At 41.1% G+C, this 21,755-nt stretch overlaps 1 protein-coding gene across 2 annotated transcripts; it reads right to left on the reverse strand.

The window, feature by feature from the left end:
* Window positions 1–684: 684 nt before the first annotated feature.
* LOC108263905 (C-type lectin domain family 18 member A) lies at window positions 685–17,837 on the reverse strand. Of its 2 annotated transcripts, none has more exons than XM_017465124.3 (12): window positions 17,529–17,834; window positions 15,924–16,015; window positions 10,443–10,673; window positions 9,797–9,894; window positions 8,636–8,757; window positions 6,191–6,298; window positions 5,980–6,072; window positions 4,509–4,615; window positions 4,257–4,386; window positions 3,181–3,277; window positions 2,931–3,022; window positions 685–1,233 (listed from the first exon to the last, which is right to left on the reverse strand). In XM_017465124.3, exons 1-12 carry the CDS (start codon window positions 17,650–17,652, stop codon window positions 1,196–1,198), a joined length of 1,332 nt encoding a protein of 443 aa, XP_017320613.3. In that variant the 5' UTR covers window positions 17,653–17,834; the 3' UTR covers window positions 685–1,195. The 2 variants fall into 2 exon arrangements, with proteins under 2 accessions (XP_017320613.3, XP_053533804.1); XM_053677829.1 differs by lacking the exon at window positions 685–1,233 and adding an exon at window positions 2,619–2,803 and having other exon boundaries at window positions 17,529–17,837.
* Window positions 17,838–21,755: the final 3,918 nt, after the last annotated feature.

The raw sequence follows: 21,755 nt of genomic DNA on the forward strand, positions 1-21,755 counted from the left end.
GGAAGTGTTGCGGACCGACCGAGACGTGGACGTCCGCCAACATCCACCGACGAGGGCGCGACCGACGTGGTGCTGGTACACACCGTCCCCTATGTATGTGTGGAGACTTTTGGACACACTGTATTGTCCTCAGTGTATAAATTCAGAATCTCCTCCTCGTCTTGTACGTTCCCGTCCATCGTGCACTGCCACTTTTACTGATTCCAAGGCCTTGGAGAACGCTAGATCGTTCTGCCGTGCGCTTGTATACTGACAGAATAACACAAAAGCTCAATAATCTAATCGAATGGAATCGAATCTGAACGAAAACAGATAAGGGGCATTTCTATTAGCGTTGAGAAGTATCTGTAAGCCGTTCGTAGTAGGCCAGTCAGCCTAAATATTTCATTTAATTGATGTTCGCTACACACTTGTTTAGAGTTAGCGAAGTCGAACATATACCGATAGATTTTATTTCACGTTAGTGATCTCAAAACATTCTCTTGTTTACCTTGCCGCGAAGCATCACAACTTTCAAATGGGAAGAAAGAAAAATCAAAAACGAGACACATTTGAAATAGGAACAAGGGGGCGGGGCTTCCGGGGGGTGTCAGTTAGAGTCAGAGACTTGAAAACAGCTACGTAAATGCAAATCATTTTAAATTCATATGTTGTTTGTCTCATCTGCCATTTTTATTTGGGGTGGGGGGTGGGGGTGGGGATGGGGGGGGCAAACTGTTGTGTTGAGTGGTGACGTGTATCGGCGAACTACGATAAAAAGTCAGACACGTTGCTTCTATTCAAAATACAGTGCGTAAACGATGTGAAGTGAAAACAAGAACTAACCCATTTCATGGACGTTCCACAACGTTGGATGTAACTATAAACGGATAAAAAAATAAAATAAAATCACAGCATGATGTTTAATAAATAAAAATTGCAATCAGGTTGCCGTGGTGTAAGAGGAATAAAATACTTCAGGACATGCTGACATTTCAGAAACAAAATCAACTCCGCTGCACGTCTGGAAACGCTGTACAACCCCGTCGTTGATTCTTTCCCTCTAACAGCATGCCTTGGCGTGTTTTATTCCTTATGCAATACTGGCTGCGTTGATCAGGAGTCCTACATCTGAGCTTCAACCACATCATCCAGTCAGAAGAAGAACAGCAGCCGTGGATCGGTAATCTTCTGCAGCGGTCACCAAGCACAGCTCTCATCGCCCAAACTCCCACAGAGCAATATGCTCTGGACCTGACACACACACACACACACACACACACACGAACATCATCAGCGTGTTTGTTTTTTTTAACAGATGTCTTTGGAAGTATTTTACTCTGAAACCCGTGATAAACCCCTACAGGAGAAAGATAAACGTGTCCGGGTATGCAACCAAACACACCTCTCCACTAGCCAATCAGTGTCCGCCTGGTGGACGCACGGCATCGTAGATACGCACGACGCACACAACGCTTACCCATAAACCCACTTTCTGGGTATAACCCCGATCTTAAAGTGTACATCGGTGTAATTAGCACCAACTCCAGTCCCTTCATGTACTGTAGAGGAGGTGGACACAGCCAGCCTGAAAGCTATTAATCCCGGTCTGACTTGTTTCATCCACCAATTTGTTCCATTAGATTCAGTGTGAGATTCAGTGTGTGTGTGTGTAAGCATGCATCCTCTAGGTGTGTGTTTTCCTCATCTCTCTACCCTACCCGTCGCGACCCAGACGATCATTTTCCATCACATCGCATCTTTTTTAAGACATGTTGTTAGAATGTCGCTGTGGCAACAATTACAGCACAATGTCATCTTGATTAATCAATAACCACTTCATGACACAAAGCAAAACAAAACAGATCGAGAAGAAAACAAGATAAAAGCCTCTTTGGCACTAATAGTGTGCTGAAAGACCCTCCGCCCCTGGAGGTTATTCACACAATAGCGTCAGTGGCGGTGAAGTGGGACATATCGATCCGGAACAAAACGCTTCATGACAAAACGCCATAGACTCCTATCGAGTCCGTGCTTTAGCTGTTTGCACTGGTAAACCGAACGACATCATAAAGGAGATGAGCAGCTTAAACAATGCACGTGTTTACACGCCGTCTCTGGATTGATATTTTTCACTTCAGCACGTCTGAGCGTCATAAAGAGATTCAAATAATCATCTGAATGGAGATGTAAACGTAACCTTTAAATTACTGTGCGATAGTTCCTGAAAACAAACACTGGGTAAATAATAATCTTATATATTATAACACTCTCATTACTCATGTATAGATTTTTTTTTTTAAAACAAGGTTAAAACAAGGAATAAGTAAACTTTTAACTATCAAATTAAATAGTAATATGAGTCATATATAAATAATAGTCAATAATAGTAATAGTAAATAATATTGTTTTTAGATATTTATTTTGCTCTTTTTTTGTAACCAGTCTTCTTCATTATTATTATTATTATTATTATTATTATTACGCTGCCTAAATACCATACAAATTGTTTGTTTTATTTACTTTGGGTTTTTTTTTTAATTTACTTTGGGGTTTTTTTTTTGGTTTGTTTTTTTTGTTTATTTTTCTTTATTTACTTTTATTGAATTTTTTTAAGTAACCAAGAAAGCACTTTATTTTTTAGAAATAAAACTCATGAATCATATCATTATTAATAATAAGGCTACCCTTCAAAATTCCACATGCCCTTGTTTAGTTACTATTTGGCCTCGTTTTTCTTCCATCGGTGCCGTTTAACTCGAAGAAATAAAGAATTAAAGTGTTCGTGATCATCTCACGCTCTTTTCTGGAGAGCATGTTGCAGCTGCAAAAAAAAAATCAATGCTGATGATTATTATATCGATGCGTAATAAAAAATAGAAAGCCGAAGCCAAACCCACAGCTCTTCTGCTGCATCCTCACTCACATCCATACCTCATTTTGGTACTCACTGAACTGGCAGATGTATCTGTTGTGAGTTTTGCAGCGCTGGTCGTTCCAGTTGAAGGCGCTGGACGCTTGCAGCTCGACACAATTCCCAAAGCTGAAGTCAGAGCGAGAGAGAGAGAGAATGAGAGAGAGAGAGAGAGAGAAGAGGGACACCTGATGGTCAAACCCAAACACTACAGCTTCTGGTGCTTCTTCAAGTCCTAATATTCAGCTTTATCACCACAAGACATCATCGTGTTGCGTTTTTCTCACCCCTGATTGTCTGGCTGTCCAAAAGCAAAGCTGGTAAATCTCACGATTTCTCCCGTGTCCCAGCGGAACGAGTCTTTCAGTGGTTTATACGTCAAACCTGTTTGTATGAAGAAACAAGAAGGCTTATTTACTCAGTGCTCTATGAAGAAAGAAAAAACGTCCATGTTTTGGGTTAAACGGCCCTGACCACGTATTTAAACTAAACTGTTATGGATGTATGGTATTTCTGTAGTATGTCTTGATAACAGTACAGTTTGATTCTCTAGCACTGTCTCGGCTATTTAACGCACAACACCGAACATATAAATAAAAAACAAATAGTCATTAAAAAAAAAAAATGGTTCCAAGTAGAAGCCCCTTAAACACCTAGAACAATTTTCCATCCAGAGAACCCTTTAAAACCTCCATGAAATTAAAATGGAAGTTTTGTGGCTTTTAGTACGAATATGTCAGCCTTAAGGTTATCTATAAGCTGGTGCGCTCCAAAACAACGCCATTTAGAAGATATTTACATTCAAAAGTTACGGATACGGATCGACAATTTTGATGACATCATTCTGCACTTCAGCTTCTCATCAGATTTTCTTTCCAATCAAACGCTCTCTAGAATCTGACGTGTCCCGCCCCTGACATTATGAAAATCCATGGTACTACATGGGCTGTGAGGTAAGCTAAACTCTATTGGCTATTTTTAAATGGGGAAGAACCACTCTATATGTCCCACCATGACTTCCTGTTTCAGTGGAAATGACGCCAACACGTCGAATAACGCGGCCCGTTTCAAGGCACTTCACGGGGACTTTAAGGAACTCTGTAGGACCCCTAAAGAAAAGGTGCACCCTAAAAGGTTATTTAGTTTGCTCTAATTAGAACCCATATACAGAGCTAGAACTGTTAGCCGTCCAAAGAGCTGCTGAAGAAGCCTCTTTTTTTCCACCTGTCAAAAAAGTGAACCCTAAAATGTTTGTTGGTTTGTCCCACTGGGAGAACTATTAAACGTTCTATGTAGACTGCTACAACAGAAAAGGGTTCAAAGTAGCACCTAGAATCCAAAGAAGTGTTTAAATTGTTCTCACCTATCCAGAAGTTGCGCGTCTCGAAGTCGGGGTCTGTGACCTCGTTGGTGTTCTCCAGCTGCCCAAGGTAAAAGGTCATGATATCCTGGACCTTCTGATTGAGCACTTGAGCCAGAATCCCTCCTCTTTCCTGTCAGGAATAAACACACAGCTGGAGACAAGGCCTATTCACCGGGTCTGATGATGACTAATCTCACAGGTGGATGATGATGATGATGATGATGAGTTGTGTCTGTGTGAAATGTTCCTCACTTGACAGCGCAGTTTGGCCGTGTAGTACGTCTCAGCTTCAGAGGACACCATGAAACATTTACCGTCTATCTGCATGTCACAGCTGTGATGGGGGAAACTCAGTTTCTCTAGAGAACATGGAACCACCAGGTAACATCACGTCATGAAGGTATCAGGGCAGATGTCATGTATGGTCAGTTTTAATGACAGTTTATGTTCAGTGAATTTTTTGGTCATGACTGACATACAGTACACTCCTCTCTCATTCAGCGAGTCAGTGTTTGAGTCAGTGAATCTTTTGGTCTGAATGTTATGGTTTGAGTCAGTGAATCTTTTGGTCATGACTGAGATTCACTCCGCTCTCATTCAGTGAGTCAGGGTTTGAGTCAGTGAATCTTTTGGTCATGACTGAGATTCACTCCCCTCTCATTCAGTGAGTCAGTGTTTGAGTCAGTGAATCTTCTGGTCATGACTGAGATTCACTCCTCTCTCATTCAGTGAGTCAGGGTTTGAGTCAGTGAATCTTTTGGTCATGACTGAGATTCACTCCCCTCTCATTCAGTGAGTCAGTGTTTGAGTCAGTGAATCTTTTGGTCATGACTGAGATTCACTCCGCTCTCATTCAGTGAGTCAGTGTTTGAGTCAATGAATCTTTTGGTCTGAGTGTCAGGGTTTGAGTCAGTGAATCTTCTGGTCATGACTGAGATTCACTCCGCTCTCATTCAGCGAGTCAGGGTTTGAGTCAGTGAATCTTTTGGTCACGATTGAGATTCATTCCGCTCTCATTCAGCAAGTCAGTGTTTCAGTCAATGAATCTTTAGGTCTGACTGTTATTGTTTGAGTCAGTGAATCTTTTAGTCATGACTGACATACACTCCTCTCTCATTCAGCGAGTCAGGGTTTGAGTCAGTGAATCTTTTGGTCATGACTGAGATTCACTCCCCTCTCATTCAGTGAGTCAGTGTTTGAGTCAGTGAATCTTTTGGTCATGACTGAGATTCACTCCGCTCTCATTCAGTGAGTCAGTGTTTGAGTCAGTGAATCTTTTGGTCTGAGTGTCAGGGTTTGAGTCAGTGAATCTTCTGGTCATGACTGAGATTCACTCCGCTCTCATTCAGCGAGTCAGGGTTTGAGTCAGTGAATCTTTTGGTCATGACTGAGATTCATTCCGCTCTCATTCTGCAAGTCAGTGTTTGAGTCAGTGAATCTTTTGGTCTGAGTGTCAGGGTTTGAGTCAGTGAATCTTCTGGTCATGACTGAGATTCACTCCGCTCTCATTCAGCGAGTCAGTGTTTGAGTCAGAGTACTCGTTCAGAGTATCAGTCGAGTCAATCAGCCCAATGAGAGATGTCCAGTGTTTCGGTGCATGTAATAGTAGGGTGTGTTGTACTGGGTACACGCAAAGCTTTTTGCCAGAAATGGTGTCACACTGTGTACGGTTTGAATGAAAAATTACTGACACCCAAAAAACAAAAGAAGAAGGAATCCTCACCTGCACACTCCGCTCCTCCATAACCTACATCACAGAGACAGGAGCACTCCTCCTCCTTGTAGCGGCCGTGCACACACTGCACACTACAGCGCACTGAAACACAGCAAGCGGCCGCATTACAGCTATATTAAGTGTGTACAGATATGAAGACGTGATCGGGGTAAAGGTGAGGTACAGAGAGCGAGGTGGAACTGAGCGGATCCATACTCACCTTGACAGAACCGGCCCGTGAATCCACGGCTACACTGACACTGACACGAGGAGACATTCAGCCGTCCGTACTGTCCACAACTCATACGACACGGGTTTCGAGGGGTCTCTGAAACAGCCCACACAGCCAGGAAAAGATAACATACACATTTTAATCAGATAAATGCTCCCTAAAAGGTTCCCCAATTTGTTCCTCTGAGGGAACCTTAAAAAGTAGAAACTTCCCATGATGCCCAGTTTGTCCCGCTGGAAGATCTTAGACAAAAGGTACCACCTAGCACTGTAAAAAAGGTTCTTTGCTCTGGGCTTCTGAGGGAACCTTAAAAGGTTGTATGTTGAACCCTATAGCTGTGGGTTTCCAATTTAGAAAAGAATGAAGAAACCCTTCTTTAAAAAAAAAAAAATAAAACAATAATAATAATTTTAAAAATGATCGACAATTCTTTATGTTCTTTAGTTTGTCACTCTGGGAGAACCCTTAAAGGTTCCAAGTAGTACTGCTTTAGAAAACCATTAACCACTATTTTTAACACACAAAAACGTTTGGAAGGGTCTCTGAAACAACACACACACACACACACACACACACACACACACACACACACACATGCGATACATTCATTAAAACTAAACTGGCTTTGAAGTAAGCGCAGTTTGTCTGTTGTATCCTGTTTAAATTTCATTAAGTAAAATTACCATCGCATTTAACTCTACTTAGTCCTGCCAACATGTTCACCCACGACGGCCTTATCTCAAAATGAATAAAGATTGAACAAAGAGGCAGTGTTTACACTCGGGTCCACTTTGGCTACACCGACAAAAAAAAAAAAAAAAAAGAGAAACACACTTTATAAAGACATCAGCTTCTGTCATGGCGGCTAAACACGGCTTATCGGATAAAAGGCTCATTAGTGTTCCAGTCGTGCTTTTTTTTGTTTGTTTTTTTTTAACATGACAGCATGTTAAAATGTGTAAATCAGTCTGGTTTCCCATGAATCTATTCGCTTCAATTTCATAACGATTCATCTTTTAAACAAACGTTAGTCGAGTTAGACATTAAAGCCCCTGTCGAATATATTTCCATAATTAGCGTCTTACCGTTAGCTAAAGTTCTCCGTGCTGAACTCGATCTACGGCGGAAGAAAGAACGACGATTATCTTTTCGTTTGAAATATTTCGAAAATATATCTTTTTTTCTGTACCGACATCCGGTAATCCCACGAGTCAGAATTCGCCATGCACAGACATGACTCGGAAATGAGGCCTCAGACGGGTCTGAGTCAGCCAAGCTGCATCGAACTAGCACTATTAGCATTTTGTAGACACCGTTTAGACGCTGTAACCTGTCTGGGTATGGTGACTAGCATATTAAATAGGAAAAGAGAACAAGAAATAGCACAGCAGCTGGACTGAAAAGACATCATAAGAAATGTCAGCACCTATCGTGACGTCTGCAGCTAGCGCTGTAAAAGGTGTCTGGTTAATTAGCCTGAGTTGCTCCTTAATCCTGTCAGTGTGACACTGACACGGACAGACATGAGGTCAGCGAAATGGATTTTCAACCGGAAATGCTAACAACACTACACACTGCTTCTGCACTGTTATTCTATGACGCTGTAAATCTAATCGTTGTAGCTTTCTGACTAGCTTGGCACAGGAAGCGGTAATCCAGAGAACAACCACAAACGTAGCTTATTTTTTTCACTTGGCATCCGCTGATTAAACCTCGAAAAATACACAAAATGTCCAAAATGTATATAACTGGATATTTACGCTGCTCTGGAGACGCTAGCGTCAATCATTACGCAACATGACACGCCCACACAATTCTGAACAAGGTGGAGTATTAACGCTTTTGTAACATTTCCCTATGTTTAAATTGCGGTTCAAGACATACAGTATGTGTATTAAAATGACACTTATTAAATACAACCATGACGTTGAATTATTTACCTCAGCACTGATGGTTTACATAGATTTAGCAGCAAAGCGCTACATTATAAACAGTATTTCTGTTGAATTTCGCGGTATATTTTGCATCTGATTCACGGCGCATTAAATAAGAGCTTAGATTGTGAAGTCAATAAGACAAACTCTAAGGGGCTTTGGACCAATCAGGGTTGATATGCAAATTAGAGGATGTCGACATCTATCAGAAACTTTTAGCGGAAGGAAGGAAGCCGTGTGCTAAGCCAGCTAGCTGAGGTTAACGGACGCGATTGCGGTTATTATAGCGACGTCGTATTTTGAGGTTTAGCTTCTGATATATAAATCCTACTGAAATCCCACTCATGTTGATGTGCGACAAACGTTAGCTTGTTTACTGGTGGCTAGCTAGCCGATTAGCTATTCTGGATGGCACGTGGACAAGGGGGTGTCTCCAAATGTTTCTCTATATTAGCTTTGTTACGACTCGGTCTACAGAAAGATCCACAGTGTTTCTCACCACACAATCCTCCAACGTGGTCCCAGAGCCGCAAGCACCCCGACATGGAGGCCGTGCAGAGAGAGCAGTATACTCCTGATTTATAGGGCATCACCTCCCGGCCGTTCACCTCCCAGTTTCCCCTGCGCACACAGAGAATCAGAGAGCCCTAACCAAAACTCCAACACAGCGCTGATTTTAGACACAAGGTCACGTGCTACACTTCAGATGAAAAGATGACTTGCTGCAAAGCTAATACATGTAATATACTATTCGTTTGATATGAATTAACGTCATGTTAGCGCCAAAATCAGTGCTGGACTACACTACCTATCAGCCCCTGCAAATCACATGACCCCACTGATCATCCACACCTGTCCCTGATTGCACTGTATTTAAGCCCTGATTTTTGTACAGCATTTGTTTCGTGTTACCTGCGGTCTACGTATTGCACGTCTTCGTGTTCATAGGTTATGTTTGATACCCAGAGCTCCTGTGTAGACTCCTAGTTCTTGTATGGTTTGTTTGTGCTTTGCCTGTAAATAAACAACTCCTGAAACTATAGCGATTTTCACATCGCGTTTCATTAAAGGTCCGGTCTGTAGTTTTTAAGTGTTTCAAGGTCCGATAAAACATACATACGGTTTCAAAGGGTGAAATTCAATAGTGCTAATGGTTCTTTATTGCAGGCCTTTGTATAGATTTTTCTGGCCCAGAAATGAGCTTTACACCGAAACAAACCTGCACGGTTCCTCCTCCCCCTTTCCCATGAGGGAAAAACAGGTTCGGCCGAGCGGAGAAGGCGAAGACGTATCAGTGTTTCGATAGCAAGTGCGGTTCACCTCGAAGGCAGCGGAGGTCTCTCAATATTACAAACTGCTCCTTTAATTAGGATAACATATAAGATCTTCCATACGTTATATATCGTCGGTGCTTCTGCTTTCGGTAAATAATAAAACAAACTATGCTGAAAAGATATGAGTGAAAAAAAATATGTAATAACTTTCAAGCGATCGCAGACTGGCAGGAAAAAAAAAAGAAGCAAAAATACGTGAGTCGAGTGCAAATGTTTGCACACCCTTGCGCTGGCTTTCTCAGAGGTCCCTTTATTATAACACGTAACAAAAACGTCAAATAGTGTTTGTTGAGATATTAATAGTGACAAAGTAATCATGCTCTTACCCAGGAAAGTATGCACACACGAACATGTCCCAGTGTTTGACTCCAACTCTGCACAGGTGCCATGCGCAGCCCACCTGACTGGACGTGGCCCACACCAGCTGACTCACAGAGGAAACACGTCACACTCATAACACCGTAAGAGCATCTCAGCCCTCACAGAAACACACACTGCTGATACGGTTATCCAATCAGACCGACAGAGATTTTAGACTGATGGTATTCTTAGTGAAGCGGTATCCGGATGTGTTTACTGGTAGAGACTTCAAAGCGCTTCTCTAAGTCACTGTAAATGCTGTAAATGTAAATATAAATGCACAAAATCAAGAATATGATCTCAGTGACTTGGTATGGCTGTTGGTGCCAGTCGGGCTGGTTTGAGTATTCCAGACACTGCTGAGCTCCTGGAACTTTCTAGAGTTTATACAGAATGGTGCGAAAAATAAAAAATAAAAAGTTCTGCAGGTCTGTTGACGAGAGAGTTCAGAGGAGAAGGTTATAGTAACTCAAATAAGCACTCTTTACAACTATGCTGAGCAGAAACAAACACACACACACACACATCTAGTAAAGCAGGGCTTGAGTGTATATAATTTAAGCCCTATGCTGCTTCTTTATTTTTTACGCTGTCTGTCACACAGATTCGTACCTGCGTGTAATGCTTGCAGGTGTGGTTGCTTTTGCACTCTCCGTTTTGATAGATGTAGTGACGCCCTTCCTGGAACCACGAGTTGATGATGTCAGCGTAAGAGGCGACGCCATGAGGGGACTGACGGATGTTCCAGCCGATGTGCTCGGGGTCCACTTCTGATCCAGTGCTGTTCTTCGAGCAGGACTCAGCCCTTATCTGAGCCAGTGCAGCAAGCGTGTCACTCCACTCCTGAGGGAGGATTAGCCAAAAAATAAGAAATCAAACTCATATACAGATGCAATGAGCATTTTTAGCTTTTTTAAAAAAAAAAAAAAAAAAAAGATAAGATGTTCAAAATGTTCAGGCATTAGCTGAAGTCCAGTAACTGACATGACATCACACTGAGCTGCAGTAGGAACTCTTCTAGAGTTCTCTCAGAAGAACAAGGGAGAAATGTACAGTTGATGATATGTTGAAGGAGATGTGTATTTGAACTCTTTTTACCAGAGGTCAAAAAATGGAATTCGCGCCTATTTTGGCCCGCGTTCAGCAGTGAATTTATTTGTGATGTCACACTTCACAGTACTGGGTAAATGTTTATATGAAAGTAGACACTCTGGGCTTTAAGAATTTGCAGTTTTTCTGTGAAAAAAACTGTCAAACTAAATATCTGAAATGTTATTGTTGAGAGGTGTGAATTGTTTGCCCAGCAGGGGGCTCTCAACCCTCCTTTTTTCCCCTCTCCCTGCTCCCCAGCAGCTAAACACAGAGTCACGATACTCTACACACAGAAACCCAACAGCGTCCTGATTAATCTTATACCAGACTTGCAGTGATAAAACAATTCATTTGTTTATACCAGCGGTTCTTAACATTTTCTTGAATGTGACCCACTTTTAAGAATGACACCGTTTTGAGACCCCCCCGTCCCCTCGCCCTGTAGCTCTTAAGCCCCTCCCCTCACGTCCAATGTTTTGCACTGCTCACTCAGTGGGATGTTTGCGCTTGGATAGAGGATGCGAGGCGGTCCAATCGTGGCCGAGGAAAAGACGCAAACTATCTTCAACCACGAGTCTGGCTCTACACTTGTTCTTCAGGTACACCGGCACTGAAAAAAAGTTTTTTGGATGCCTTGTCACCCAGCTCTTGGTATTCAACCGGCGGATATACAAAAATCCGCCGGTGGCTTCTCTGTGAACCCCTATGTACAATCGTTTAAAAAAAAAGTTTTCCCGTGACCCCCTGCTACCGCTTTGTGAACCCACTGGGACCCCCAGGTTAAGAACCGCTGGTTTATCCTGGTTGAAAATGTCAGACACGGCTTATTGACGAGCTGAGTTTTGAATATGTCTTATTAACTTCAAGTAATAGAAAATAAACCCAAATCCTTGGGTTTATTTAATGGCGATTTGGCCTTCAGGTCTGACACCAAACTGAGGAGCCTGAGGAGAGCAAAGTCACTCATTGCCCCAGAGGTAAGATGACAAACCGTCCCCGACACTTTCTTCCCAAAAAGCCGCACCATTTTTATTAGATTGACTCCCTTCGTTCATTTCCTCACCCCTTCGTTTCATTCCAAAAGTAAATTCACAGTATGTGTCTGTCTCGGACTAATCCGTTTGACCCCGGTTCTTCCTCTGACCCCTAAATGTGAGCAGAGTGTGTGTGCGGTCAGCGGTATGACATGCTTGGCTGGTGACACCGTATTCCCATGGACACGGCTGTCACCACTGCGAAATCTAGCGTGAAATCAAAGTAAGGGGGCCACTTTCCACAGATGTGGTTTCGCAGCAGCCTCCTGAAGATCGGGTCCCGTTTCAGAGATACAGTTTACGAAGGAGAGGAAGAGCAGAGAGGCGGAGAACGCAGTCAGTACTCGGCTCGCTGGCACAAATCGCCAGCCGGAGTCATCCGAGCCGTCCTGTTCCTGTTCCCACCCACGCTATAGACGGAGACGAAACTCCGACAGGCCATCAGCGAGTCTGCTTTAACTGCGCTACCATACGTTCCCTGTCCTCTCTTATCTCTCCACACATGCTGTCTCTATGCGAGTCTCAGAGATGCTGCCAACTTTCTGTCACTCCGCCGCCTCGTCTCCGGAGGGAGAGAGAACCCCTCAAGGACTGACAGGGTGCATTTAGATTCGCTCACAGTGGGAGACTGCAAATGCTTACAAGCTGAAAAGAACAATCATCGTCTTCCTCCCACTCAGGAAAATAAATAAATAAATCAAACATCTGAAAGCCGAATCTGGGAGATTTCTTTAAGAGTGGTTTTGGATGGGTATGTAGATAGCTGTTTTGTCCACAAAACAATGGAGTGCAAAAGTTTACATCCCCATAGGACTAAATGACAGATAGATTTGGAGAATCCATCTTCTATACCACTTTATCCTTTTCAGGGTCACGGGGAAACCTGGAGCCTATCCCAGGGAGCATCAGGCACAAAAAGGGGTACACCCTGGACAGGGTGCCAATCCATCGCAGGACACAATCACACACATGCCAATCAACCTACCATGCATGTCTTTGGACTGGGGGAGGAAACCGGAGTACTAGGAGGAAACCCCCGCAGCACGGGTACATGCAACATGCAAACTCCACACACACAGGGCCACAGTGGGAATCAAACCCCAACCCTAGAGGCATGAGGCAAACATGCTAACCACTAAGCTAGTTTGTGTGTTGGGTTTCACAGACGTTCCCGTATTAGCAAAAGTAATGAAAATGGCCTAATACGTATTTCGTATACGTAAAAATGTTCATATAATGTTCTAATTGCAGCATAAACTATAAATATGTTTATATAAATGCACTCATTCTAACACTATTGTTTCTATAGTAACAACTTACACAGGGTCTTGTATAAGTATGGTATAATGAACCCTAACCCTAGAGCAGAGGGGGTTAAGGGCCTTGCTCAGGGGCCCAACCAGGGCAGCTTGGCAGTGCTGGGGCTTGAATCCCCAACTTTCCGATCAGTAACCCGGAACCTTAACCGTCAATCCACCACTGTCCCCCTTTGGTCCTTGTTTTCTATTTCACAATCCAGACAGGTTTGAAGAAACTGTCCAGCAGAGTTAAAACAGCAAAACTTACCCATCACACACACACACACACTTCAATTCAGTATCGTACACTCCGTTATTTCACACCCAGTCTCCACTCACTCCAAATAAAACCGCAACAGGGTCTCTGGGGGAAAAAGGGACCATCATTTGAGAAATGTTATGAAATTAGGACATCTTATCTCCCTCTGAAAGCAGAGCTTAGCGCTTCAGCGTGAGCCTCTAATCTCTGGTACAGCTATAGACAATCAGGCTGCGCTTATGGAGTTCCGTGCAAATATTGCAGCACGATAATCACAAAGCCGCTTCAGCGCAAAGCCTTTTTCAAATTTATCACTAAAGCACTTTAATATCCCTTTTTAGCTCCACGGGAACTCCTCTGTGAGCCTTTAAGCAAATTATCTCAAATGCAAGGGACTGGAATACAAAATGGAGACCGATGATGACACGCCGTCCGTCTCATTACGCGCAGTCCCTGGTGATGCTGTCTTTACGTGTGATGTATTTAAACTTATGACTATCTTGAATTTGATTAAAAAGCAATCGTTTAAGCAGCGGCCTCGGTAGACAGAAGTATATCAGCGTATACTTGTGTGTATAAGTGTCATACAGTTTGACTGAGAAAAGCTGTTTGGAAGACCAGCTTGTGGGGTGTGTAGCTTTGTGAACATCGTTTCAATTTTCTTGAAGCCACTTACGTGAGCTATAGAGACTACTCTTGACTAATTTTGACTACATATTGCCTAAAGCTTGTTTAACAGTGGAGATAAGAAGGTTCGGGTGTATGCAGCCGCAGTTAAAGTGGAACGTTATATTTAGTTTCATCGACGATGAAATATCTGTTGATGTCTTATACTGTGTCTCTTCATATTCGCTCACTAAAATGACAAAAGATTTCACCGGTACTTTAACATCCAAGTCGTGGGTTTTTTTTTTCGCTTGCCGTCCAAACTGCCATTTGTTTGGTCAGGAGGTGAAAAGGTGTGAAAACATTTATGAAAAAATTCACATGAGATAAAAACCACCGATAGCAGCGCTGTTTATAAGCTGCCAACAGGATGACATGGAGGTTGAGGGGAGAAAAAAAAAAATCAGTGAATGTAAAAGTGAACGCAGCCTTACGGGGCGGCTTGTGTGCACGGAGTCTGCAGAACCCGGTAAGCCTGCAGTAGAAAATGACAGGACATCCAATCCGAAAAGGCGTACATGGACATCGGGATTAGCGCCCTGACCTGCGCTCATGCAGCAGCTGTCCTGGTGCTCATGATGGACTTGTGTCAAAGAGATATGTGTGTGTGTGTGCGTGTGTGCGATCACTGTTTCAACATCGGATATCTTTCAGAGAAAGAGGACGTCTGATTGGATTAACTGTGATTTCGAAACGAGAATAGACTCCAGCTGGGGATGGAGTCGCGTTCCACATGGCTGATAGGTGTTTGCGGAACTGAGGAGGAACTGTGGGAAATTTCCACAGGATAAGCGTTCATGGTCAGTAGTTTAAATAGAGGAAAGTTCCTTTACAAAGCATGTTCTATTCTGAAACTCTGGCTATTGTTGGTTTTTTTTTAGGTAGGGGTAGTAGACACCATCCACAACAAGCATGCTGGGGATTTCTTCTGGCATCTTCCAATAATGAAGAGCTCTTGGCACCAGCCCAAAAATGAGTAAGTGGAGGAGAAGGGAGATCCCGGGAAAGCATCAAGAGAAATATCTCTGCCTGAGCTTGATGTTCACTCTATATATATATATATATGTGTGTGTGTGTGTGTGTGTGTGAGAGAGGGAGAGAGACACACACAACTATACATAAGGGCTTAAACATTACAGCTTACAATGCCTCTGATTGACTCTCCAACTTTTCTCAGCTTCAAAATGGCTTGCTTCTCTCCCACAGACAGCTCTCTGATCTTCGTCTTGGTTTATCCTTTTTAACAACAAAAAGGATCTCCTCCAAATCGATTGGTTCTATGCTTGATGTTGTCTAACACATCTACATGTAAATACCAGGAAATAAAAGCTAAGCTCTCGTCTCGTATTCGTCTTTTGACCTCGAACCCAAATAATAGTTTCAGAGAGGACTGTAGGAGTTCTATTAACACTTATAACACCATAATAATAAGTCCACAGGTGATGGCTGTCCACAGATGTGCCTCGACCACATGAAGCATTTGAGTGACCAAATTCAGTCACAAAATACGAAAACAAATAAACGAATAAAAGCGAATGACTCATTACCCTTTTAGCTTTGTATATCGCTTTAATTCCTCACATGCCTACTAAAATCTATTGTGCGTTATGTTCAGTGAATGCACTTTAGAGGAAAAAATAAGAAAAGAAAAAAGGACTCCCCCCTTCATTCAGTCGCAGCCTCGAGTTCTTTTCTGACAGTAAGAGGAGGATTAAGCCTTAGTAGCGGAACAAAGCAAACATACCATTTTCTGCATGTTCGCCGCCATGGGCTCGACTCGACTGCGCAGTCGATTGTGTTGTGTAACAATCTGAAAACGCTCCTTCGCCCCAAATCCTAGAAAGAAAAGCAAAGTACCACAATCACTACACCCACTACATCAGATCTCCATGGCAACCATGTGCAAGTGTGCGGTCGAGGGCAGGCCGAGGGGTCGAACAGTTTGTGCAGATGATGACAGTTTGACGAAAACAAAGCAGTCTGCTACTAGTGCAAAAGGTCTAATTAGAAATACAACTCGACACTGATATAACTAATTACACTTAAATGTTCTTTCTCCACTCAATGCATCACAATACTAAAATCAAAGATCAAGGGGGAAAAAACAGGTTTATATATATTTTTTTCTGTGGTAACAACTCATTCACAGGGATATAGGGATTTAATCTAAGCCTAATATTAAACAGAAGGAGAAAAACCTGTTGTTTTTAACAAAGAAAAAAATGTATCGATGGTGAAGTTTTCTGTAAGGAGATGCTTATTTACTGTTTGTGGAAGGAGTCTCCAGTGTCAGCACTTTGTAACAGTCATTAAGTCTTCAGGACAAAAGAGTTTACGTTTTCTGGTTTCTCGGTAACACGACGAAGAGATTTTCGGTCTCATTAAGAAAAAAAGAAAAAGAGGCTAGTGAAGGAATGACTGTTTAAAGCTGCTATTATGTGTGATAATCGCAGTTTATTAAGTGATGACGTTTTTTCATGAATGTTCCACAACATTACATGTAAATATGAATGAATTTAATGAATAAATTTTAAAAAATTATAAATAAATTTGAAAACTCAGGATGTGCTGTTCTAGGAACTTCATCACACATCACACATACTGTTGATTATTTACCTAAAACAGCATGCCACCAAGTGCTTTATTCCTTACTTATTATATATTAAATATTAAAGTATAAATATTAGACTAGCAAATTAATCTTCTTCTAGAAAGGCGTCTTTTTTTTTTTCTTTTTTTTTAACAAACCAAGACATTTTATTCAGAAAATATTGCCTTTTTTATTATAAAGAAATAAACTTCCATGCTGAAAAACTAAATATCTAACTGTGATTCCTTGCAATGATCAAAAGACGTGAGAAAATTATGAATCTGCACATTTATATAACTATGAGTAGAGTGAGTTTCTAATCCAGGACTCTGTGCATCACAGAGGAAATGTGCTGTTAGATTATTTATTTATTTATTCATTAAATAAATATATAAATCCTGTATTATAAACGTGCAGAAGTGAGTTATGCACTATAATCCCATTACAGATGCTTTTCCAGAATGTATATTTTACAAGTTTAGACTGTAATGCTTTTATTCCTTTTTTATTTCGATGTTTTGGAACAGCTACGTTTTGACACGGTGCAGGATAAAGTAGGGAGATTTTTGTTGTTGTTGTTGTTGTTGTTGTTTTCCTGAACAGAAAACTTAACTTCATGCATTATTCAGTGTTATTAAAAGTAAGCCTAAAAAGAGAAGAAAAAAAAAACAATCAATCAATCAATCAATCAATCAATAGCCTACAAGTGATGCAGTTGCTCTCGCGCGTGCTGCAGAGAATCAGGCGCGCGCGACTTACCACTCTCAGGTGAATCGGCTCTTCGTCTTTTCCCGTTAAGCGTCCGGCTCGCGCAGGTGTTTAACACTGAAAATATAACTATAAGAAGTGCGGCGGAACTCTGTGGGTTTTTCGGAAGCCTCATGGCTGTAAGAACAGTATAAAGAGTGAGGGTCTGTATTATTCACCCCTCACTCACTCACTCGCGTTGCTCCCGCGCGCTCCAGCTTCGTTCTCGGTCCTGATGACGTCACGCCATAGTTTCCAAACAAGCAGCATGAACGCCCATTATCACCTCTTTGGCTAGAATGCTGTATTTATTTCATTCATTAATGAGGTTTATTCGCACGTCATTCTAAACGTTAAAGATAACCTATTTAACTCATAAATAATCTTCTCCTAAAAGTTCATCTGTTGGCTACACCTTTACTCTCACTGAATATGCCAGGGTTTATGAATATACATGAATATGCTACTTAGAACACGCCATTTTGTCCACCTGAGATCCTAACTAACGTTAGCTAACATAGCTAGCCTGGTACCACGAGTAAACAAATAATAGCCTATCTCTCACGTTTGAGTTTGAGATGACTGAAAATTCTTCTCTTATTAAACACCACTGTAATTACAATGTCTTACAATGTCTCATTAATAGAACATAACCACAAACACCGCTAGTAAACTAGCTTCGTATTTGCATTTATTGTCGTGTTCTGTACATAAAACAGTAACCAACCTATATATTCCATAACAATTCACTATATTTTGTCATCAACGTATTTTTATCCATGATAGCTAGCTGACTAGACATGTTCTGTTTTCAGGTAGCTACTATTATCACCTTGGATGTGATTTCTCCAAAGCCAGTGCAGTTTATTATTCAGGGCTTTCTTTCACTGAATGTAACTGCATCACTGGGGAAAATGTGCTATTACAATCAAAATCACTCAACTGTTTCACATTTTTTCTTGCCAGATCTGCCAACAATATTATTTGTGTAACTAACTTTGTGATACAATATTATGCTTCTGATCAGATTGTTATTATAAAACTTTGGAACAGACAAATTGTCTATTTAAAAATGTATTTTGGGGTTGTTGTTTTTTTTTGCAACCATTGAGCTAGAGACATTTCAGGGTCCAAGCATGATAATGCAAAACGACTATAGGAATAAAACTTTGGTGGTGTTTGGAGTGCCGTTTTTTTTTTTTTTTTAGTTGCTTAAAGATGGAATTGTATGCACCACTTTTATATCCAAGTCAAGATTCGTTGCATTTCTTTTAAACTTTAAAGATGGTGAGAAACATGCTACGGGACAGATGGCAAAAAAAATTCCTGGGATAGACAACAAACCCAACTGTCAACAAGAGTGGTTTGTTCTGAGTGTCATAACCATTTACAATAAATTATTTGGCTAAAGCTTCTTCTCAGGGGATTATGGCTTGTTTTATCAAAGGACCAAGGCTTCTCTGGATTCACATGGCTTACAGAAACAGAAAGGAAGTTCTTCAGTAGACGCTCCAATTTACCACCCAGGTCCAAACATGGTCCCATCACCTCTGGTATTTTCAACATGGGTTGATCTTTGCTGTTGATATCAGAGGAGGTTACTTATCAAGGGTTATAATTAATGTGATATTCAATGGTGTTTAAAATGTATCATTTAATAAGATACAGAGTTGACATTTATAGGTTAAACATCTGTCATGTTCATCGTTTACTAGATTACCCAAAATGTCATTTGACTACCCATTGATAGTGGGATCGATGCAGCGGCACTTTAGTCATTTAGTCTGTCCAGTTCTCTCACCTCCTCATCAGTACCCTCCGCTCAAACAGATCAGCTTTCAAAGCTTCAGCTTTAAATCGTCACCATCCCGCTCGTCAGCCTTAACCATGACGCTGTGCTATGCAGCTGTGTTGCATTCTGGAACCTTGAGTCCAGAGTTTTACATCAATGTCTCCATTACTTCTACCCTGGATTTCTCATCAATATGGTATTAAGCATCACTGGGAAAACTGGAGAGAGAAACGTTATTAATTATGTTTGAGATCATTGAAAAGTTTTCTCCTATTATCATTGCGCTAGCAGTAATGATGTCACCCTAACTTCTCAAAGGAATAACAAAAATACAACACTTAAAATTAGGATTGGTGAACACATCATAAATGAATAATATATATATATATATATATATATATATATATATATATATATATATATATATATATATATATATATATATATATATATATATAATACGTTTCAGGGTGAAGTTTTCCATTAGGACAGAAGCCCTAAGAGGCTATGGATTCACATATATCCCTAAAGATAGCTTTCTGAACTCATGTTTATTGCATAATTCGCTATTTTGGAACACTAATTGGAAGACTATTCCATAACTGTGGGGCTCTATGACGGAAAGCTCTTCCCCGTGCTGTAGCCTTCGCTATTCAAGGTACCGTCAAATAGCCTGCATCTTTTGATCTAAGTAGGCGTGGTGGATCATAGAAAACCAAAAGGTCGCTTAGATACCGTGGTGCGAGACCGTTTAGTGCTTTATAAGTTAATAGTAGTATTTTATAATCAATGTGAGATTTCACTGGGAGCCACAAGTGTGAAAGTAGTGTGAAAGTAAAAGAAAGTTCATTCTAGTTTTTATATGAAGTCTGTTTTGTTGAACTAATCTACTATCTGTGGATTACGATCTGATTAATCTGATTGAATTATGCAAATACACTTAATTATGTAAAATGTTAGACACATCTCCATTTGCATTTACACATCACGCTTGCGGCCCTGTGCTCAGTAGTCTTCATATTAATTTTTTTCCAACATAATATCAAACGTTCTTCAGTGCTGAGATGCACTGAGGTAGAGAAAGATCTCCCTGCAGAGGGCAGAGTGTGTCTACACTGGTGCAAGAACCGTTCAGGGACAATGTTTTTCTCGATTGAAGTGGCTCATGTGAATGTGGAAATAGCAACTAGGCTGGATCCTTGGTGCACATATTATTTAAGATTGACTGCCAATTAGCGTGGTACACATTTATGTCCTATGTTGTATTATCACTGCTACACATTTGGTTTAAAATGTTTTTGTAAATGTAAAATTTCTACCTGCCCCATGGTAGGCTACTGATGCGATTTTGAAGTTATAGCTGTAGTAATAATAATCTTTAGATAGCAGTCCAAAACCTCAAAATGCTTTATATATAAAACATCCAATCTAGAGGTTATGAAAGAGGTTAGACGTCCAACCTAGAGGTTATGAAAGAATGCACTAGCGTGTCTGCATCACATTAGACTAGCATGTTTCATTATAACGCTTTGTCTCAAATGATAATATGCTATTTTAGTGATTGCATGGAAAACAAATAATAAACCAGGGTCCTTAGCTTTTGTTTTTGTTTTCACAGGATAGATATCTACCTCTAGAGTGAAGTAAGCAACCGTATACCGCAACGCTGTTTAATCTGATGGTCATAAAGTGCTGATTTAATTTCTATAACAGCAGCTCTGACAGTAGTTTCTCCTGCGAGGCAAATTACAGGTTTATATACTTGAGCTTTTCTGTTTATTTAACATTTATGGAAGGAGTCTCCAGTGTCAGTGCTTTGTAACAGTCAGGGTTAAAGCTGTAACTTTAACTCTTCTAACATGGGAAAGTCTTCAGGATAGAGGACTTTGAGTATTGCAGTTTCTTTATAACATGACAAGCTGCTTTATTTATTTCTTTTTACAGAGAGGCTGGTGACAGAATGCTATAATGTAAGTGATAACAGGAAGTAACTTTTTTTTCAGGCCATCTCTCCCACACTACTACCTGCATTTACACACATCTTTAACACCTCTCGATCCCTCTCCACTGGCACTTGCCCTACCTCATTTAAGCAGCCCCAGGTTACCCCATTGCTTCGAAAAAGAAGTGGGAAGTGGTAGCTCAATGGTTAGGATGTTGGACTTCTGATCCAAAGGTCATGAGTTCAAATCCAAGCTCTGCCAAGGTGCCACTGCTGGGCCCTTGAGCAAGGCCCTTAACCCTCACCTACTTAGTTGTATAAATGAGATAATTGTAAGTCGCTCTGGATAAGGGTGTCTGCTGAAAATGTAAAACACTTAACCCTGCTGCTGTTGACAACTACAGACCTGTCTCCTCCCTCACATTTCTGTCCAGAACCCTTAAAAGAGCTCTTTTCAATCAACTCTCTACTTTTCTCACACAGAACAACCTCCTGGACACCAAGC

This window comes from Ictalurus punctatus, chromosome 4, assembly GCF_001660625.3.
Source record: "Ictalurus punctatus breed USDA103 chromosome 4, Coco_2.0, whole genome shotgun sequence".
Classification (NCBI taxonomy): Eukaryota; Metazoa; Chordata; class Actinopteri; order Siluriformes; family Ictaluridae; genus Ictalurus; species Ictalurus punctatus.